The sequence below is a fragment of the Lithobates pipiens genome, unplaced genomic scaffold (genome assembly GCF_037356315.1).
Source record: "Lithobates pipiens isolate NorthernLeopardFrog02 unplaced genomic scaffold, aLitPip1_a1.2 Scaffold_23, whole genome shotgun sequence".
Classification (NCBI taxonomy): domain Eukaryota; kingdom Metazoa; phylum Chordata; class Amphibia; order Anura; family Ranidae; genus Lithobates; species Lithobates pipiens.
Genome location: NW_027507785.1, coordinates 122829711 through 122850283, shown reverse-complemented (window position 1 = coordinate 122850283; position 20573 = coordinate 122829711). Strand labels below are relative to the sequence as shown.

The 20573-nt window shown below is 43.7% G+C and overlaps 1 protein-coding gene across 2 annotated transcripts in view; it reads right to left on the bottom strand.

Moving 5' to 3' along the window:
• Nucleotides 1-20573, bottom strand: part of DMC1 (DNA meiotic recombinase 1) — a 791183-nt gene that overhangs the window by 532001 nt on the left and 238609 nt on the right. For both annotated transcript variants that reach the window (XM_077450999.1, XM_077450998.1), the window contains exon 4: nt 1357-1503. In XM_077450999.1, the coding sequence (XP_077307125.1) occupies nt 1357-1503 (147 nt within the window). The remainder of the gene's footprint in view (nt 1-1356; nt 1504-20573) is intronic.

Here is a 20573-nt window from a genome sequence, read left to right as displayed (position 1 = left end):
AGTGCTTGTGATGTGGAGGAGATCAGGCACAGGTAGGGGGGCAGGGAGAGAGAATCTGGTGAAACATTCTCACCTCTCCAGATGACAGCTATTAAAGAGGAAGTAAACCCTGATGAGTTTACTTCCTCTTTTTTTCCCTGCAAAGGTAAAGCATAATGGACTACTATGCATCGCATAGTAGCCCATTATGTGTCACTTACCTGACACAGGAGCCAGCGAAGTCGCCGCTGTCCCCTGTAGTCCACCGCATCCATCTTGCTGGTGGCGTCTCGCAGCTCCGCCGCTGTCATTCGGCGAAGCCGTGATGACGTCACTCCCGCACATGCGCACGGGAGTCGACAAATGCGGCAGCTCCATTCTTGGAACTGCCGCGCTCAGTGCGCCTGCGCGCCGCTGTCTACGGCGCATGCGCCGTAGACAGCGGTGCCCGTTTTCGGGCAAATATCTCCTAAACCATATAGGTTTAGGAGATATTGCTTGGACCTACAGGTAAGCCTTAATCTAGGCTTACCTGTAGGTCAAAGTAGTTTGTAAGGGTTTACAACCACTTTAAGCAATCAGCTGGCAATTCGGTAGCACCTGCTGGTTATATAGTATAGTTGTGACTAGCTGCTGAGTGGTTTGGCTTCCCTGAGCTCCATCTCCAGCAGGTGAGGCTTAACTGTTATGCACAGCCCACTTCCTTGCCTAGACAAGAAAAACTGGGAACTGGCATTTCCCCATGTTGTACAATGTGTAAGGGCACAGTGGGCCCACAGTTCTACACATACACACCGTGGATGAAAATAGTCTCTGGTTGTAAAGGCAGTTTGAGGGTAATGGCAGAAGACTGCAACTTCTCAGATGCAGGATGCATATTGCTGCATACACTGGAGTAAGAGCAATAATTTCACAATTAAATAAATGGAAGACCTGTAGGGGCTTCTTAGAGCTTATGAATAATATATGGTATCTAATCTAGGGGTTTCATGTGTAAAGCTTGAAATTTTAGGTATCTATTTGATCTGGGGTCTCTGCTTTCAGAAAATATATAACGTTTGGGGGGTTTTATGTTCAGGTCCAAAATTAATTTCATACCTGGGTCCCAAAAACACAAAAACCTCTCTAGAAGCCAAAGGGTTAAATAATATTTTGAAAATTACCCCGTGTATCTTAAACTACCTTGGGTCAGTTTGTGCAGAAGCTGAAACATGTTACTATGAGTGGAAAATGTAACATGTTCCCATGGTGAATAGCTGTTAAAAAAACTATATGGGCCTTCTGTATTGTTTTTAAGTAGAATTAAAACCATGTTAATTTTGCAAAATCACTACTCAAAACAAATAATTTAGAAATTGCTATCAGTTTGCAACTCACTATTAACTTGTTTGCAGCTTCTTTGATCTTCTCCACTTTAGCCTCAGACAGACCTTTTATGTTACACAAGGCCTTTTTGGTGGTCATCTGAATACCTTTTATGGTGCATATCCCCACAGATTTTAACTTCTTAATGTCTGCTACATTCTATTGGATAAAAACAAGATGGTTATAAGTACTGTAGGATGATTAATATTATACTACTACATTTTATGTATTTATTTTTATTTTCATAAAAATTTGTATCTGAAGTGCTCTGTAGAAGATGGCCTGTAACCTCAAAATGCCTCAGCAGTAGTTTGATTCATGTGAGGACCCTGTGTGTTCTATCTTTTGGATCACCGCTCTGTTTCCTGGGTTGTGTACTACAGTTTAATACCGCGGCTCTTGTGGGTATGTACTCGCTTGTTTTTACATTAAAAAAAAATGTAACAGACAGTGGTAGGTTTTTTAGCTTAATGCAAGAGAGTGTGTTAACCACTTCCCGGCCAGCGCATGCCAATGTACGTCGGCAGAATGGCACGGGCAGGCATATTGGTGTACAGGTATGTCCAATCTTAAATGCCGCCCTGCCATTGCGCCACAGTCAGCGCGCTCGCGTGCTGGTCGGTACCCCCGTGAGTCCGGTCGCGGGTCCCACAGACTCAATCGCCGGGGGCATACCCGCGATCGTCTCACGGGCGGCTGAACTGGGAGATGCCATTGTAAACAGCATCTCCCCGTTCTGTCTAGCAACAAGTGACGCTGATCTCTGCTCCATGTGATTGGATCAGAGATCAGTGTTCACTAAAAGAAAGCCCAGCCCCCAACAGTTAGTAACACACCCCTAGGAACACTTAACCCCTACACTGCCACCCACTGGTTAACCCCTTCACTGCCAGTGTCATTTACACAGGAATCACTGCATTTGTATAGCAGTGATTGCTGTATAAATGACAATGGTCCCAAAAATTTGTCAAAATTGTCCGATGTGTCCGCCATAATGTCGCAGTCACAATAAAAGTCGCTGATCGCCGCCATTATATTATGTATATATATTACTATCCCCTATTTTGTAAACGCATTAACTTTTGCGCAAACCAATCAATAATCCCTCATTGTGATTTTTTTTTACCAAAAATATGTAGAAGAATACGAATCGACCTAAACGGAGGGGAAAAAAATGTTTTTTTTATATATTTTTGGGGGATATTTATTATAACTAAAAGTAAAAAATAATGTGTTTTTTTCAAAATTGTCGCTCTATTTTTGTTTATAGCGCAAAAAATAAAAAACGCAGGGGTGATCAAATACCACCAAAAGAAAGCTCTATTTGTGGGAAAAAAAGTACGTCAAATCAGATTGTCTGCTGAGTTTTTCCTTCAGATTTACCAAAACCATATAATATGAGGTCAAACCTTAGGAGTTTCAATGTGTATGCAATCAGGCAGGCCCTTCTACTACATGGTTTTGGTAAACCTGAAGGAAAAACTCAGCAGACAATCTGATAGTGTGTAAGGGGCTAAAGTTTAGCCAGCCCTGACTGCTGCTGTAATGTAAAAAAACCTGGGAGCTGCTATGAACTAAAATATATTCGGTTAGACCCTCCAGCTGCTAGTACCCACCCACACTCTCAAATGTAACTCAAAACAGTTTAAGACCCCATTCACACCTGAGCGTTTTGTAGCTTGACGCCTGAAGCTACAAAACGCTGGAGGGGAAAAAATCCATTCTCAATGGAGATGGTTCACATCTCCACTCCAAGTCGCCTGAAGCCCTACGCCTGAAGCTCAAACAAGTTCCGGACCCTTTTTTGTCACGCGAATCGGGCTGATTTGGGCGTTTTTCTTCTTTTAACATTGGTGACCTTTTGCCCTGATCAAATTCACGGCAAATCGCGGTAAAAAACACCACAAATCGCGGTAAAAAACGCTGCAAAAAACACTTGAAAACGCTACGCTCAGGTGTGAATGCAGCCTAACCACTTCTCGTCCATAGGCCGTCATATGACTTCCTGGACTTTGGGTACATCTGAATGATGCGTGCAGCTAAGGCAACTGCCAGATATCTATTTCAACCAGAGATTCTGTGAACCGTAAGAACAATCATAGCGGCAGTTCAGCAGCTTGATCATTCTTACAGGCGGCGGGAGGGCCCTCTGGTGCCGCTGGAAGTTGAGCATAGAGATTTCTGGTGACCAGATGGTCCCGTCATCTCCCCGCGTGCACAGAAGCGAACGCATATGTAAGTAGTGCCCACATATGTAAACATATGTTACAGCGAAAGCAAAAATTCTAGCCCTAGACATCCTCTGTAACTCTAAACAGGTAATCTGTAAAAAAAAAAAAAAAAAATGTAAGTGTCGCGTATGGAGATTCCTATGGAGATTTTTAAGTACCAAAGTTTGGTGCCATTCCACAAGTGTGCGCAATTTTAAAGCGTGACATGTTGGGTATCTATTTACTCATCTAACATTATACGAAAAAATTGGGCTAACTTTATTTTCTTTTTAATTTATTATACTGTTTTTTTTTCTCCCCAAAACACTTCTTTCAAAAATTGCTGCGCATATACCGTGTGACATACATGTGTAACGACTGCCATTGTATTCCCTAGGGTCTCTGCTAAAAAAACATATCTAATGCTTGGGGGTTCTGCGTAATTTTCTAGAAAAAAATTATGATTTTTACATGTAGGAGCGAAGTGCCAGAATTGGCCTGGATGGGAAGTGGTTAAACACACAAAAGGTACAACGCTTTAAGGATAAGTTCACCTTTGCTCACTTTTTTTTTTCATTTTTATTTATTATATTTATTTTTTTATTCCAGCTCCCCTATGTACCAATATAGCATTAATGCAAAAATATCAAAGCTTTCCATTAAATCTACAGACACTAACTTCACTTGTCCTCATCCATGTTTCCAAATGTATCCATTAATTTTGCCTTACTTCCTGGTCTGACTATTGGTCATGATACAGGAAGGAGTTGACCAGCTGACCCTGTATCATCCACCCTACGACCTACCTACCCACTCCCAGCTGCATGTTTTTGAAATGAAAGGCAATCAATCATTGATTGCAATTACTTCACTGTCCTCATGGATGTTTGTACAATCAGATCGTATAATGTATGGTCATCTTTATACACCTAAAATTACTAGTTGCGCTTTCAGTGCCATTATTATCTATTGACACAGAAAGCAGGACTCAGCCCCACCCCCCGGAGCCTGCATCATTGGATTTGATTGACAGCAGTGGGAGCCAATAACTGCGCTGCTATCAATCTATACAATCAGGACACAAGACACAGGGCAGAGCTGGTGTGCATTAAGATGAAAAAACACAAGGGTTTACAACCCCTTTAATATTATCTTGATACACAGGGGAGCAGGAATTTAGGGGAAAAAAAAAAAAAAAGTGAACTTTTTCTTTAACTCTCTTACGGCTCAAACGCATATGAAAATGCAACACCTTCCATAAAACAATACAATACAATATTTCAAACAAAAAACAAAACAATAAAGTATCTTGAAATCAAACTTTGTGGAGTTTCTTGTTTCCAAGAAGCTCAATAGATCCAATGTTTTTTATGCAAAATTAATGCAGTTGTTATAATACCTGATTGAAGCTGTGCCAGTCATATGACTAAAAAAACCAAAAGTTTCAGAAGAGCACCTCAAAAATTATAAATCTCAAATAACTGTTTTACAGTTCCCTATGAATATTTATTGAACAAAATGTATATTTTTTATACATTAAAGACCACCTACTGCAGATACACTGGATAAGGGCGGCTCTATTGCGCGAAACAACGTACCTGTACGTCATTTCGTGCAATAGACAGTGGGTGTGATTGGACAGAGGGGGAGTCAATCAGCAGGTCAGGCAGACCCAATGTTCGCCGGTCACCCACGATCGCTCCACAGAGAGGCAGATTGGTGATCTGCCTATGTAAAACAGGGCAGATTGCCGTTCTGACAGGCATAAAGATAGAGAGCTTGTGTTCCTGATAAGCAGGAACATCAATCTCTGTCTTTATCCAGTCAGGCCATCCTCTACACAGCTAGCAAGCATCACCTAGGGACACACTTAACCCTTTGATCATCCCTGATGTTAGCCCCTTCCCTGCCAGTGTCATTAGTACAGTAAAAGTCCATATATTTAGCACTGATCCCTGTAATAATGTCACTGGTTCCCAAAGAATGTGTCAGGTGTCCCCTGCAATGTCGCAGTCCCGCTATAAAATCGGCATTACTAGTAAAAAAAAAAAAAATGCCGAACATATATACCATAGTTTGTAGACGCTATACATTTTGCGCAAACCAATCATACACTTATTGGACTGGGATGGCATTAAAATTCATATGCCCCAATACTTTTGGTAATGAAGTGTACAATTACCTCCCAGTACCAGTGAGCCAGTTTCAGAGCCTTCTCAGGCCAATCTAGCCCTTTCAGGCACTTCTGAAAGTCAAAATTATGATGAGGATAACCTTTATGCATGTTTTTATTTTCCACATATTCCTCTCTTTATTAGGGCTCCTAAAGATGCCTTAAAGGGGAAATCCTTTCTACAAAACTTTTGCAGCTGTTTGACTGACCCCTTACTACAAGTCTACAATGTTGTCAGATAGGAGCACTATCTTCCCGGAGACACACCTGGAGAAAATATTTCAACCTTTCCTAAGGAAGGCAGGGATATGACTCGCTGCACAAATTTTCATCCAATCTCATTACCTAACCACTTCAATACCGGGCACTTTCCCCCCTTCCTGCCCAGGAGAATTTTCAGCTTTCAGCGTTGTCGCACTTTGAATGACAATTGTCATTGTCAGTCATGTAACACTGTACCCAAACAAAATTTTTATTATTTTCTTCCCACAAATAGCGCTTTCTTTTGGTGGTTACTTGATCACCACTGGGGTTTTTATTTTTTGCTAAACAAACTAAAAAAGACCGACATTTTTGGAAAAAAAACTGATGGGCACTGATAGGTGTCACTGATGGACACTGATAGATGGCACTGGATAGGCAGCACTTATGAAGAGCTACTGACAGGCATTTCTGAGTGGCATATGAAGGGCACTGACAGGCATTACTGATGGGGCAATGATTGGCACATTTATGGGCAGTGATTGGCACTTTGATGGGCACTGACAGGCGTTGTTTATGGGGCACAGGCTGGCAGCTGATGGGCAGCGATTGATAGCCGATGAGCACATCTGATGGGGGCTGTGCAGATAATCATTGTGCCGATTATCAGTGCAGACCCTCCCTCTGACAGGGAGAGCCGCCGATCAGCTCTCCCTGTCAGCGAGAACCGAGAAAAGCCGTTTACTGGCACTTCCTGGTTCACATGATGATCAGCTGTGATTGGTCACAGCAGATCACATGGTGAGCCTCCGTCAGAGGCTCCACACAACAATCAGAGATTCAGTGTGTCAGACTGACACAGCACCCTGATCGCCGTGCTGCGCTTCTGTTACCCTGATCACTTTTTTACTAAGATTCTGGCCAATAAACTTCATCGATACATTCAAAACTTGATCCACCCAGACCAGGGATGCTTTGTACCTTATAAAGAAGTCAAAGATAATACAACCAGGGCCCTAATTGTAATGCCACCCAGACACTATCTACAGATGCTGAGAAAGCATTTGACTGGATGGACTGGTCTTTATGACCATGGTCATTCAACACACTTCAGCAAGGTTCAGAATCAACTATCTACTCTCGGAGGAATTTCATATGCGGAATGGTACCAGAAAGGAGTACCCTCTGTCCCCCCTAATATTCATCATTATGTTGGAACCCCTTCTAAGTCAGATAAGAAACAATTAAAAAAAACGGATGGCTGTAGGTTTCTCAAGGAGACCATGAAGTTGCGGGGTACGCTGACAATCCCCTCTTCTTTATTACCCTGTCCTCTAACTGCCTTTTTCGAATTTCAAGATCAACTTTCACAAGTCGGAAAGCACTCAGCTCCGATCTCCCGCAAGCCACTGTAGAAGTGGTCAAACCCACATGACGTTGGTGATAGGATATCTAAACTTTCTTTCAGGACATTCCAATTACTCTTTTCAGGCGTTTGTTTGAAATTGCCAATCCCGCCTTGACTCATCCTTATCTCCTTTTAGATTTAAGTCCTTAGTGGACCTTCAGGGCAAGGTTGAATCCTCTAACTTTCTGAAAAGACCTACAACTAAGGTACTTCCTATACACCAATGGGGAAACGTTTCCATCTACTTCCTCCCTTAACTATTTTTGAGCAACTCTGTACCTCAAGGACTCCACTTAGACACAGTTTAACATCTTACAAAATTCTTTCATCATCCCCGGTATTGGGCTTATTGCCCCATATTACTAAATAGGAGACGGAACTGGGCAACACATTCTTGGACAAATAGAGATACTGCATTATACGCATTTTGCTTCTATTTCCAGGTTGAAGTACCACATCTGCTCGGGCCAATTCAGAAACAGAAGCTTCACCAGAATGCCTTCCATTTATATTATGCAGGTCAGACAAGGAAGGAGCTTCAGGGAAGGAAAGGTGTAGATCAGGTTGTACTCATCCCATGGGGTCACCAGAGTATCCACTGCTTCTGCCATAGGATCTTTATACCTGGAAACTAGTCTGTCTAATCTGATGAACCTGGGGGCCAGGCAAAACACATTCAGCATCCCACACCTCTGACACAAGTTCTGGAACACTTCTTGGTATAGGGACCATTCATCCAGAACCAGACAAAGCTGGCTGAGAAAGTCTGCTTGTTGTCTATGCCTGAAATGTACACAACAGACAAGGCTGCAACGTGAATTTCTACTGAGGACAAAATGCAGCCAATTTCACTTAATGTGGCAAGACTTCTGATGAATCCCTGATGGTTGCTGTAGGCCACTGATGCAGCATTGTTCAATTGGATCCTAAACAAATGGCCATGCAGCCTGGCTGTCCAGTGTTGTAATGACAACCAAATCGCTTAAAGCTCCAGAATGTTGACTGGGAGACAGAATTCCTCTAGAATCCAAGTCCCCTGAGCTGACAAGGTGTCTAGGGCTCCTCCTGTCAGGCTGGCATTCCTTCTAATGATTTTCTAAAAGATCAGACAGAAGGATTACCCCCAACTCCTTAGCTCAACTTCTGAGCCCCTACCAGGTTCTTGGTGATAGATGAACTGGTTTGACCAGAAAACACAGATTTTTCCTACGATGACAGGATGTTGAGACTGGCTTGTTCTTCCAAAAAACTGGGTCCCAAGTACTTTAGCCCATTTCCTGAAAAAAGGAGAATTAAATCGGACAGTCTATGAATTTTCGCTACCAGAAATGTATAAAATCAATCCAGTTTTTCACGTGTCCCTATTGAAACCTGCTGTTAGATTTGTTTCCTGGCCATAACCCAGGTCCTCCAGCACCAACAATAATTGACAATAAGGAGGAATACGACATTGAGACCATTGTGGACCACAGAAAGAGGAAAAGCCTCATTCAGTATCTAATTAAGTGGAAAGGCTATGGTCCAGAAGAAAACTCTTGAGATCCAGAAGACAATGTTCATGGCCCAAGACTGGATATGAATTAGCGTGCGTACTTGGTGCCCCAATTTAAACTGGCCTGTCACCATGAGCAGTTTGTCAGGAAGCAGCAGCCAGGAGACCCGATATATGTGGCTAAACAAGGAAACTGGGACCAGACCATGTATGTATATCTTTAACCACTTGCCAACCAGCCGCCAACATTGTACTGCAGCAGGTCGGCTCGTTCCAGTGAATCGCTATCATTGTATGTTGGCTCAGGAACTCTATTTTGTAGCCAGCGGGGAAGCCAATCAGTGGGTGGGGTGGACTTGATGTCCGCCAGCCACCCACGATTGTTCCCCGCAGTGACAGAACGAGGATCTGCCTGTGTAAACAAGGCAGATCTTCGTTCTGACAGGGGAGATCACAAAGATCCTGTCTTTTTGCTATGCAAAAAGACAGATGTGTGTTTCCCTAGGCAGCCCATGCCCCATACAGTTAGAAAACATCTGTAGGAAACACATTTAACCCCTTGATCGCCCCTGATATTAACCCCTTCCATGCCAGTGTCATTAGTACAATAAGTGCATATTTTTAGCACTGATCACTGTTATAATGTCACAATGTCAAAATGTAAAAAATTTCAAGTGTCCAATCTGTTCGCCGCAATGTCACAGTCCTGCTCAAAATCGCAGATCACCGCCATTACCGTCCATTTTGTAGATGCTATAACTTTTTGCGCAAACCAATTGATATACTCTTATTGTAATTTTCATTACCAAAAATATGTACACTATTATATATCGGCCTAAACTGAGGAAGAATTATTTTTATAAATTTTTTTTGGGGGGATCTATATTATAGCAAAAAGTAAAAAATATAGTATTTTTTTTTCAAAATTGTTATTTTTGGGTTTATAGTGCAAAAAATAAAAAGGTGATCACATACCACCAAAAGAAAGCTCTATTTGTGGGGAAAAAAAAGACATAAATTTTGTTTGAATACAGCATTGCACGACCGCGCAATTGTCAGTTAAAGCGACACAGTGGGTGGTGTGTCCATGATGGCAACTTGAAAGGACGCACAATCCAGTGCTCTGCTGGTTATAAATGGATCGATCTTTTGCCCTAAAACGTCCCTGCCTTGCTCCGGATGTCATACAGAACACGGCAGAGGGGGAAAAAGCTTAGTTTCCTGCTGATTGTGGAGGATACAGCCACGCAAGCAGATCTCCACGTGTCAGAGCTTCCTAGAAGAGTAAACAATATGGCGTTGCAGACTGAGATGGAGGGCCAGATGGCTGAGACCCGGCTTGGATTTCAGGAGGTGATGGCAGCGATCGCCTCCTGCCAGGGTGGTGGCGATCGCCTCCTGCCCTAACTAACAAGAGACGGTGCAGCTGGATGTTGGTCTCATCCGGCAGAACCTCGACAAGCTCCGCTCAAAAGTGTCGGAGGTGAAGCAGCACATCGGGCAGACTGAGGACACCATTGTAGAGCACGCAGCTTCTATCCGTACCATTCAGACCAAGGTCCAAGCCTTGGAATACAAGGTCGACGACTACCCTGAGAATAGAAACTGGAGGAATAACCTTCAGATTGTGGATATGCCTGAAGAAGTAGAGGGAAGAATCCGACGGCGTTTGTGGAAGAGCTCCTGAGAGCTTTGATGCCGGCTGCGCAGTTCTCTCCATACTTTACAGTGGAGCATGCTCATCAGATTCTTCCTGCCCCTGGACCACCAGGTTCTAATCCACGCACCCTGAAATTCCGGATGCTCAACTTCAGGGACCGCGATGCAATCCTCCGGGCCGCACACAGGGCAGGTGAGTTGAAACACCAAAATGCTAGCCTGCTATTCTTTCCTGACTATTCCCTAGAGACACAAAAGATCCGCAGGTCTTTCGACTAGGTAAAAGTGGGACTGCGGGCATGAAATATCAAGCATAGTGTCCTTTTTCCTGCCAAGCTGAGGGTCCAGGATGGAGAGACTGTCATGTTCTTTACATCCTCCCGAAACGCTGCTGCCTGGCTGGAATTGTTACCTCCCCTCCGTTAATTAGTGACTGCCATACTGCTTTCAAGTTCGTCAGTTCTGTTCCTCGTTCATTGCTAGGCCTGCTGTGGAGTACCGCATAATGTTTACTCCTTGCTGCTGGCCTGCCGACGTTAGTACCCAGTATCTTCTGCCTTGGATGTATCACTGCAGCAGCTGGATGCCTTGGCCTCTGGTTCTCCCTTGCCTGTGCTGTTGGGACCGGTACTGCACCTGTCTCCGTGGCTGCCTAATGCCTTGAACACACGGTTGGAAAAACGACGGAAAAGGTCAGATCGGATTATATTGTCGGAAAATCCAATAGTTTGTGGGCTCTACTGGACTTTATGTCAGAAATTGCGACGGAAAAAATTTGAAAGCAGGATCTCAAATTTTCTGACAAAAAAAAAAACTCCGATCTGACTTTTTCCGATCGTCTGTAGAGAATTTAGATCGGACAAAGTGCCACGCATGCTCAGATTAAATTACGCGACCGAGGCTATTGGCTACTAGCCTCTACGTAGTCCCTTCATACGTAACGAACATCACCTGGTTCCGAACGATCTGATTTTCCAACAACTTTGTCCAACCGTGTGTATGCAATAACAGTTTCGAACAAGATCCATCAGAAAAAATCCGACGGATTTTGTGGTCGGAATGACCGACCCTGTGTACAGGGCATAATACTCCTACATCTCAATACTACCAGTGATGTAACATCACCGGCATCCTGTTATTGGGTCTGGCTGCCCCACATACGTATATGGTCACTACTGGGTATGACTTGGAAACTGACCAGTGGCTCTGATCATGGCGCACACTACTGGACCTTGACTATGTTGTTTTGTCTATTCACACACATTGCCTGATGCTACGACACCATGTTTTTCTACATGTCAAAGTTATGCGTGACATGTTCTCTTATGTTGGCTACATGACCTGCTGCAAGCACCTGACTACAATGACCCAGAAATGCTGGATTGGGAGCCACCCTTGGCCTGTCTGGTGCCAGGAGGCCAATGTTTCTCAGGTTCATGTATTTCTTATTACCAAATCTGACTACTGCAGTTTTGCCTCTGTGACTAGAATGGGGATGTCTTTGATCTTGTATTTTTTTTTTCTTTTTTCCAGTTCTGAGACTCACAGTATGTGCGGGTTCTTTAGCAGGCTCACATGTCTGGGTCGTATGTGCCTGTTCTGAGGTTTAACTGTTTTTATGCAACTAAGTTATGTACCCTGACGATATATGTATTTTTTCAACCAGCATCTCTGTTGCTCTGGTTGGCAACAGCCCTATGCTCTAAGTTCACGCCCTCCTCAGAATTGTAATAGTTGGGGGTTAAGGGATATTATGCATCACCAGTCTTTACCGGAGATGTGGGGTGGGGGGCTCCGTTGCAGATATTGGGGGGACAATTTTTGTTTTTTTTGGAGTTGTTTTTTTACGACAGGAGACCGGTTGTCTCTTATGTGCAATGTCTTTTTTGTACTGCATTATATGACATATTTTTCACCACAATGTATGTTCGATTGGTGGGTGGAGCAAGGGGTGCGTGCTGAGTCGGTTTTCTGCCCGCCGGGTCCTGACTGCCTAGAATAAGGATACACTGATCATGGCCATTTTTATACAATCAGTAATTAATGACCAATATATCCACCACCTCATTGAATGTCAGGGGTCTAAACTCTGCCACTAAAAGGTCCCTGGTCTTTAAATTTCTGCAGCAATCTAACCCACACATATTTCACAAGAGACTCGCCTGATTGGGTCCAAGATTCTTGGTCTCCGAAGGGCATGGGTGGGAGCCCATTGTCACTCTACGTACTCAAACTATGCTAGGGGAGTAAGTATATTGATCTGTAGATCCCTCCCATTGCAGGTTTTAGATATACAAATAGACCCTGGGGGCAGATATGTGCTCTTACACACTCTTGTCTATGCTAAATGGCTGATGTTGGTGGGCCACAATGCACAGGAAGTTTTCCTGTTTGGAGATTTTAACTTGGTGCCCTCACAGGACCTGGACAGACTGCACGCTGTGGCTTGCCCCTCCCTAGATCTGCAACACTGTGCACATACATTTACACTGACGGACGTGTGGCAGCACTTCCATCCTCATGACAGGGAATACACCTGCCAATCTACCTCATATCGAGCCCTCTCTTGTATAGATCTTGCCTGTGCCTCCTCCGGGGCTTTACGCTGGATGAGGGAGGTTAAACATTTGCAAGATGAATTTCGGACCACGCCTCCCTTAACCTTACTATTTCCCTTGCCAGATCCCCTGGCCTGAGGCTGTGGCCTCTGTCCAGGTTCTGGGAGTATGTTTCCCGCATTTCTTCCGTGCAGAGAGAGGCCTTTCAGTCACTGGAGGCATTCGAGGGGAGGCTGGCAGATGCGAGGCGCCACCTCATATGGCAGTGAGCCCTACGGTAACTCTCCTTGTACAACACAGAACAAACCAAAAAATCGATGCTACATTCCACACAGAGGATATTTGAATACGATAATAAAAATGGAAGACTGTTGGCTTGGTTGGCAAGGGGTCAGATAGCCTTCACACACAGCGAGCATTCAAGATGCACAGGGGTTGCTGCTATCTTCTCCTGAGGACATTAACTCCCGGTTCTATGAATTCTTTTGGGAGGTCTACACCTCTAGGACCTGGTTCTCCCCTTCCGAATTACAGGAATACCTACTGGGCAGCGATGCTGGATATGGTCTATTGGTGGTTCAAGGGGAGGCATTCTAACGCTGCTGTGTGTGTGGAGGCAGCTTGGCTGGGCTCCTTGCAGGGACTACAAAATTTACTATACAGGGGGGTAAGGGCCTATGCGGAACTACCTGCCCCAAGGGCGACGGTACAGGTGTGGATCGTGGCTTGACGCCATTTTCTTCAAGCAGAGCGCTGGTCCCTTGTCCCACTCTGTCCCATTTTAGGACAATTCCAGACTCTCAAGTGTGGGTGAGATTTGGCATCAAGACCCTAAGAGATATCATGCCTGCAGATACATTACTGGCATTTACCCAACTAGCCAAAACGCATAACCTACCCGGTTGGATGTATTTCCGATATGCCCAACTCCGCCAAGCTGCTGGGTCTCAATTCCTTGAACTTCCCCTGCTTCAATTAGACCTGGTGGAGGATCTTCTGTCCTGTAGTGATCTAGAGAAGCCTCTCTCTGCTCTATATGGTACCCTGTTAACCACAGATTCCGCTAAAATGGATAAGTTGTGGGATATGTGGAAGCTAGATATTCCTGCCTTGGATAGGGAGGATTGGGTGGACTGCTTAGAACAAGGTCCTAAGCTGGTAATCTCCTCAGGCGATAAATGAATACAAAGTTTCTACATAGAGTTTATTTTGTCTAGAATATATCCCGACAGGGACCCACCGTGTCCCCTGTGTCAGACAGACTTGGGTACATATCTACATATGTTTTGGGACTGCCCTGCTCTTTCGACCTTCTGGTCAGGGATATTTAAACAACTAAATTTCCGGCTTTAACTGTCTGTCCCCAAGTCACGTGAGCTAGCCTTGTAAAGTATTCACAAGGATGAACAAAGACCTCACAATAGCAAACGGTTGATCTCGTATCGTTTCTTCTATGCCAAAAAGGAAATCCTCTGTAATTGGTCCTCTCCTGCTCCCCCTACTCTGTCATCCTGGGAAAGAAAAATAAATGCTGCTCTGCCTCTCTATAACGTACATTAGTCGTGGCTGTCCCTGGAAGTTTGACAAAGTGTGGTTGCCTTGGACATCTCAATGAGGCTGCCACAGCCACTCGGCTTCCTCATCTTCCTGTCTGACAGATGACCAATATTTTGAAAGCTATCGTGCCTTCTCCCCTTCCACTTGGACCTGACCCCTGAATATGGTATCTTCTCTGTACAGGATCTGCCTTACTACCTCACTGTTCCTTATGTTGATTGGACAATGACTATGTATTATCCAATGCACTGATTTGCTGTAATATACCATGTCTGTTATATAAGATGACTGAATACTCTATAGTAATGTAACTACATCCTTCAATAAAGCACTCCTGATTGTTTAAAAAAAATAAAAAAAAAATAGACACAGCTTGGTATCGCAAAAAATGGTCATTAACCACTTGCCAACCGTGTCAGGTAAATTTACTGCGGCACAATAGCACTGCTACGCGAAATCCCATACCTGTGCGGGGCACGCTCTGGACACCAGGGGGGCGCGCAAGCAGCGACAATCATCTTTAACCCCTTGATCATCCCGTCACCAGTGATCACGGTATTAGTGTTACGGGTGACACTGGTTAGTTAGTTTTTTGTTTTTTTTATAGCGTATGGGTAACAGCCATATATTACCTAAATAAAGGTACAACCCCCTGATCACCCATAGCGTATGGGTAACAGCCATATATTACCTAAATAAAGGTATAAGCCCCTGATCACCCATTGGGCGATATCAGTTAGGTTTTAGCGTCAGTTAGGGTCTGCGTCACCCCAGGCGTCATATTAGTGCCAGTAGCGATAACACCCACGCACGCACCATACACCTCCCTTAGTAGTATAGTGTCTGAACTAATCAATATCTGATTAGATCTATACTAGCGTCCCCAGTAGTTTAGGGTTCCCAAAAAACGTAGTGATAGCGGGATAAGCCCACATACCTGCTAGCACCTGCATTTAGCCCCTCTGCCCAGCCCAGCCCACCCAAGTGCAGTATCAATCGATCACAGTCACTTACAAAACACTAAATACAATACGGCAGCGTTTGCAGAGTCAGGCCTGATCCCTGCGGATGCGAACAGTTTTTTTTGGTAGCGTTTGAAGCAGTCACTGACAGTCAGGTGCTCTTTTTTCCTGTGAGTTTCACAAGTTGTACCAGTAAATTTGGAGGCCAAAACGTCCAATCAAAGGTACACTAGTGTAGAGGAATACAGGTTTTTGAGCATGACAGATGAGAGTGAAGAGAAATTCAACCATCTGTCAGGCTCAGAATACGATCCTGTAGACAGCAGCGGCCCCAACATATAGCTCCGACGAGTAGTGGTCCCTGCCCAGGTCAGATGAACCCAACCCCGTTCTTCTACTGTTGTTGAGGTTGTTGTGAATTCATTAAGAAAAAAAAATAATAATAATACATTTAATATTTACTGTCAGAGGGGTGAGATTTGTTTAGGCCTCAAGAACAGATGAACCACGATTTTGCTATCATTGAACTGTTACCCTCTTGGAGAACGCAAAATACATGATCTCATGTTTACTACATCAACTATTGAAAACGTTTACAAGCATGCATTGAGACAGAAACTCGCTGGAACAATGGTGTATCTCGTCACAAAACAAGGAGATATTTACCTGGTGTTAATGGATAAATAGAAGCGACAAATAACAGCAATGAAGACAAGATTAAACTATCGTGTTAGAGTAGCTAACACAACTCATTGTGTGAATTCTTAACAACTGTTTGGACAAACTAAGTCATCTTTAAACATCCATGGGACTGCTCAAAGTCCATCTCTACACATGGTGTTAGAGAGATGTGAAAGGAAGATACAAATCAGACCTATTTCAAAAATACTTCAAGTGATTCAAAGTGTATGTGATATTTGTGGGTCAACAAGGAGATATTGTGGTTTGGTATCTAGTGATCTGGGGAACGTTGTCATGGAGAGATTATATATGAAAGTGTGATCATAAGTAGAAGTGTAGCAACAAATTAGTATTATGAAAAACATATAATCATGATTATAACTGTATAAGAATTTAACCTGTGTACATGTTTAGATAAACAAATATTGATTGGATACCCAAATTATACATGTATCCATATAGATAATAATTGTATGTGATATTGTTTGATATATATCTAACCTGGGTCCTTTCTAAATGGACTAAAGATTAACAGATATACATTGATATACATATATATCACCATTTTATGCAAGTGATTATTCAAAATTATGTTAAGCGTATTTTATATTATGCCATCATTCCTGAACACTTGAGATATATTCGTTAGAACATATATAAACAACGAACGCATATTATAGAAATAAAAATATTAACTTAAAGAAATAAAACACCAAACACATGTGAGACACCTGGTGGTTGAAGGTGCTATTACCTTAAAATCACGAGACTACTGGGAAAGGTGATCATTAAGTCTGCCTGCCAATAGGAAAGGGACACATACCCTCTGGGCAGAACTTAGTATAATTTTATGATCTTTTTGTTTAAGAGGATATTTAACCACTTGCCGCCCGCCCTATTACAAATAGACGGCGGCAAAGTGGTTTCATAATCCTAACCGGACGTCATATGACGTGATCAGGATTATGAGCCGCTGCGCACCCCCGGGGGCGCGCATCGCGGTGATCGTTGTTGGGGGTGTCAGTCTGACACCCGGCAACTACGATCTCGGTAAAGAGTCTCCGACGGAGACTCTTTACCACGTGATCAGCCGTGTCCAATCACGGCTGATCACAGTGTAAATGGGAAGAGCCGGTGATCGGCTTTTCCTCACTCGCGTCTGTCAGACGCGAGTAGAGGAGAGCCGATCGGCTGCTCCTCTGACAGGGGGGGGTCTGTGCTGATCGATTATCAGCACAGCCCCCCCGAGGATGCCCACACTGGACCACCAGGGACGCCACCAGACCACCAGGGATGCCCAGCAGAGGTAATCCTCCCTAGACCACCTGGGATGCCAGTCAGGCACAATGGATGCCAATCAGTGCCCATAATGGATGGCAGTGCCCACAATGGGCATCACTGATTGGCATGCATTATTGTTTGGCACTGATTGGCATCCATTAGTACAGTATAACACCTGTGTTGCTAATGAGTGCCCACCTGTGCCGCTAATGAGTGCCCACCTGTGCCACCTATCAGTGCCCACCTGTGCCACCTATCAGTGCCCACCCATGCCCATCTGTGCCGCCTACCAATGCCCATCTGTGCCGCCCATCCATGCCAATCCGTGCCAGCTATCAGTGCCAATTTGTGCCACCTATCAGTGTCCATCCGTGTCGCCCATCCGTGTCGCCTATCCGTGTCGCCTATCCGTGTCGCCTATCCGTGTCCATCAATGCCACCTCATCAGTGCCACTTCATTGGTGCCCATCAGTGCCGCCTTATCAGTGCCCATCAGTGTAGCCCCATCAGTGCCCATCCGTGAAGGAGAAGACGTACTTATTTACAAAGTTTTGAAACTGAAACAAAAAAAAAAACATTTTTTTTTTCAAAATTTTTTTAAAAACCGCAGAGGTGATCAAATACCACCAAAAGAAAGCTCTATTTGTGGGAAAAAATGATAAAAATTTCATTTGGGTACAGTGTAGCATGACCGCGCAATTGTCATTCAAAGTGCGACAACGCTGAAAGCTCAAAATTGGTCTGGGCAGGAAGGTGTTTAAGTGCCCTGTATTGAAGTGGTTAAGAAACTAAAAAGATGGTCGAAAGGGGAAAAAAAAAAGAGAAAGAGCTCGGAGGAGAGCTGGGGGGAGAGAGTCAGGGGGAAGCTTAGGGACCCCCTCTGAGAAGGGACACAGGAAGACTCCCAGACAGACTGACCCTCATGCACCATGCATGAATACCCATTTTTACATTCATGAAGATCCCTGCTCCTTGGAACTCTGAGGTCACACAATTCCTCTGTAAAAGGATCCATGTTGAAGCCACAGCAGCCATCTTAAAATTCCTGGTAACCAACACTCCACACTAATAGCCATATTGGAAATGGGTAAATATATGTTTATCATCTATTCTATGTTCTCTTAAATATTGAATTTTTTGAATATTCTATTATTATTGAAAATATTTCTCCCGAATCAATAACCGCCTTTTAGATATTTTTTTCTCTAAATTTAATTTTTCATTATAAATTTATTTTTGCATAGATGCCAATTTTATTGACAAACTAATGTCTAATTTATTTCACATTGTTAACCACTTACTTACCTGCAGTATATTAACGGTTGGACGTGTGAAATACAGACATTCTGTTTAATTGTCAAGTATCAAAAGGTTATTGATTCTACCGAGAAGTGATAATGGTGATAATTGTGTCCAAGGTACTACTACGCCCAGTTTGAGGGTGTTTCCATTAATTGTCGAAATGATCAAGTAATGCAATGTGTATTTTAATATTTCATGTAAATATTTGTTTTTTGTCAACCAATAAATGTAGCTATTTTGTATGATCACTCGTCTCCGTGAATAAGTTTCACATGTATAGACTGTCATATAGATTGATTCTGTATCTTAAAAATATCTTCGTTAAAAAAATTACTTAATAAATATTGTGCGGGAAAATGTCCTTAAAAAAGCACAACTGCAGGGCTCTCGTATGGAGCAGAGAGCCAGTACTAGTGCCGCTATTCCTTCTGGTGAACTGGCAAGCAGCAGCGGCCTAGTACATCCTAGTCGTACATCCAGCACTGCAGTAACACTTGGTGATGTGGCGAGTCTCATAAGTGCATTTCAAGCTGGTGAGGGGTGGCTAGCACAAGTAGCGTCCCACTGCCACCAAGAAGACAAAGACAGGCTGTTAAACCCATAGTGCCCTTCCTGCTGCATTTGCCAATCCAAATTGGAAACCCACCACTTCTGCCGCACCCATACTTCCCCATTCACCAGCCAGCCTGGAATTCAGGTGGAAACAGTTGATGTTACGTCACTTGATTTTTATTCACTGTTTTTCACGGAAGGTCTCTATAGAACTATTGTGGACCAAAGCAATTTGTATGCTGGTCAATTCATCGCAGCTAATCCCGGTTGACCCTTGCCAGAGATTGGAAACCTATCACGGTCTCTGAACTTAAGACCTTCCTGGGCCTATCCCTCCTCATGGCCATAACTAAAAAAAGAATTGCAGTCATATTGGTCCACTGACCCAATTCACCATATGCCCGTGTTCTCTGCTTGCATGACCAGGACACGACATGAGAAGATCTTGCAGTTCATGCATTTAAATGACAATGTACTCTGTCATCCTTGGGGTGAACCTGAATATGATCGGCTCTACAAAATTCGGCTCCTTGAAAACCACTTCATCCAACAGTTCGATGCCTTGTTTACTCCCAATCAAGTTGTCTGCGTTGATGAGTCCCTGATTAAGTTTTCTGGCCGCTTGTCATTCAAAGTGTCTTCCCAGCAAGTGTGCCAGACATGGGGTCAAGATGTATAAGATCTGTGACAGGGCAACAGGCTATACATATAGTTTCAGGGCCAGTTCACACCACAGAAACACAGCCCGGATGCGTTCCAGGTGCTTTTCCTCATGCGTGTTTTTGATGAGTTCCCGTGCGCTTTTGATGCAGTCCAGTGCTTTTTTTCACCACTCTTTTTTCTTAACCTTAAATAAGGACAAGTGTGTTGCAGTGTGTTTTTGGTGCATTTAGGTGCATTTTTCAGCGTTCCAGTACAGTTCAGTGCAGTGTAATTACTGATGGGTTATAGGGTATCACTAGGTGATTGGACACTGGCACACCCTAGACAGGAAGTTCAATCCACCATATAACCCCTCCCCCCACTGGAGGTACCTCAGTTTTGTAGCAAAGTAATATAAGTGTATTAGAAGAGGGGAGGGACCAATACTGTTTTGCAGCAGCCTTGAATGAAACTGAGCGTAGGGAAATGCTTCGAATGAAGCCACCACCTTCCCCAACAACCTCATACAAAGACAAATAGGACTCTTCTTT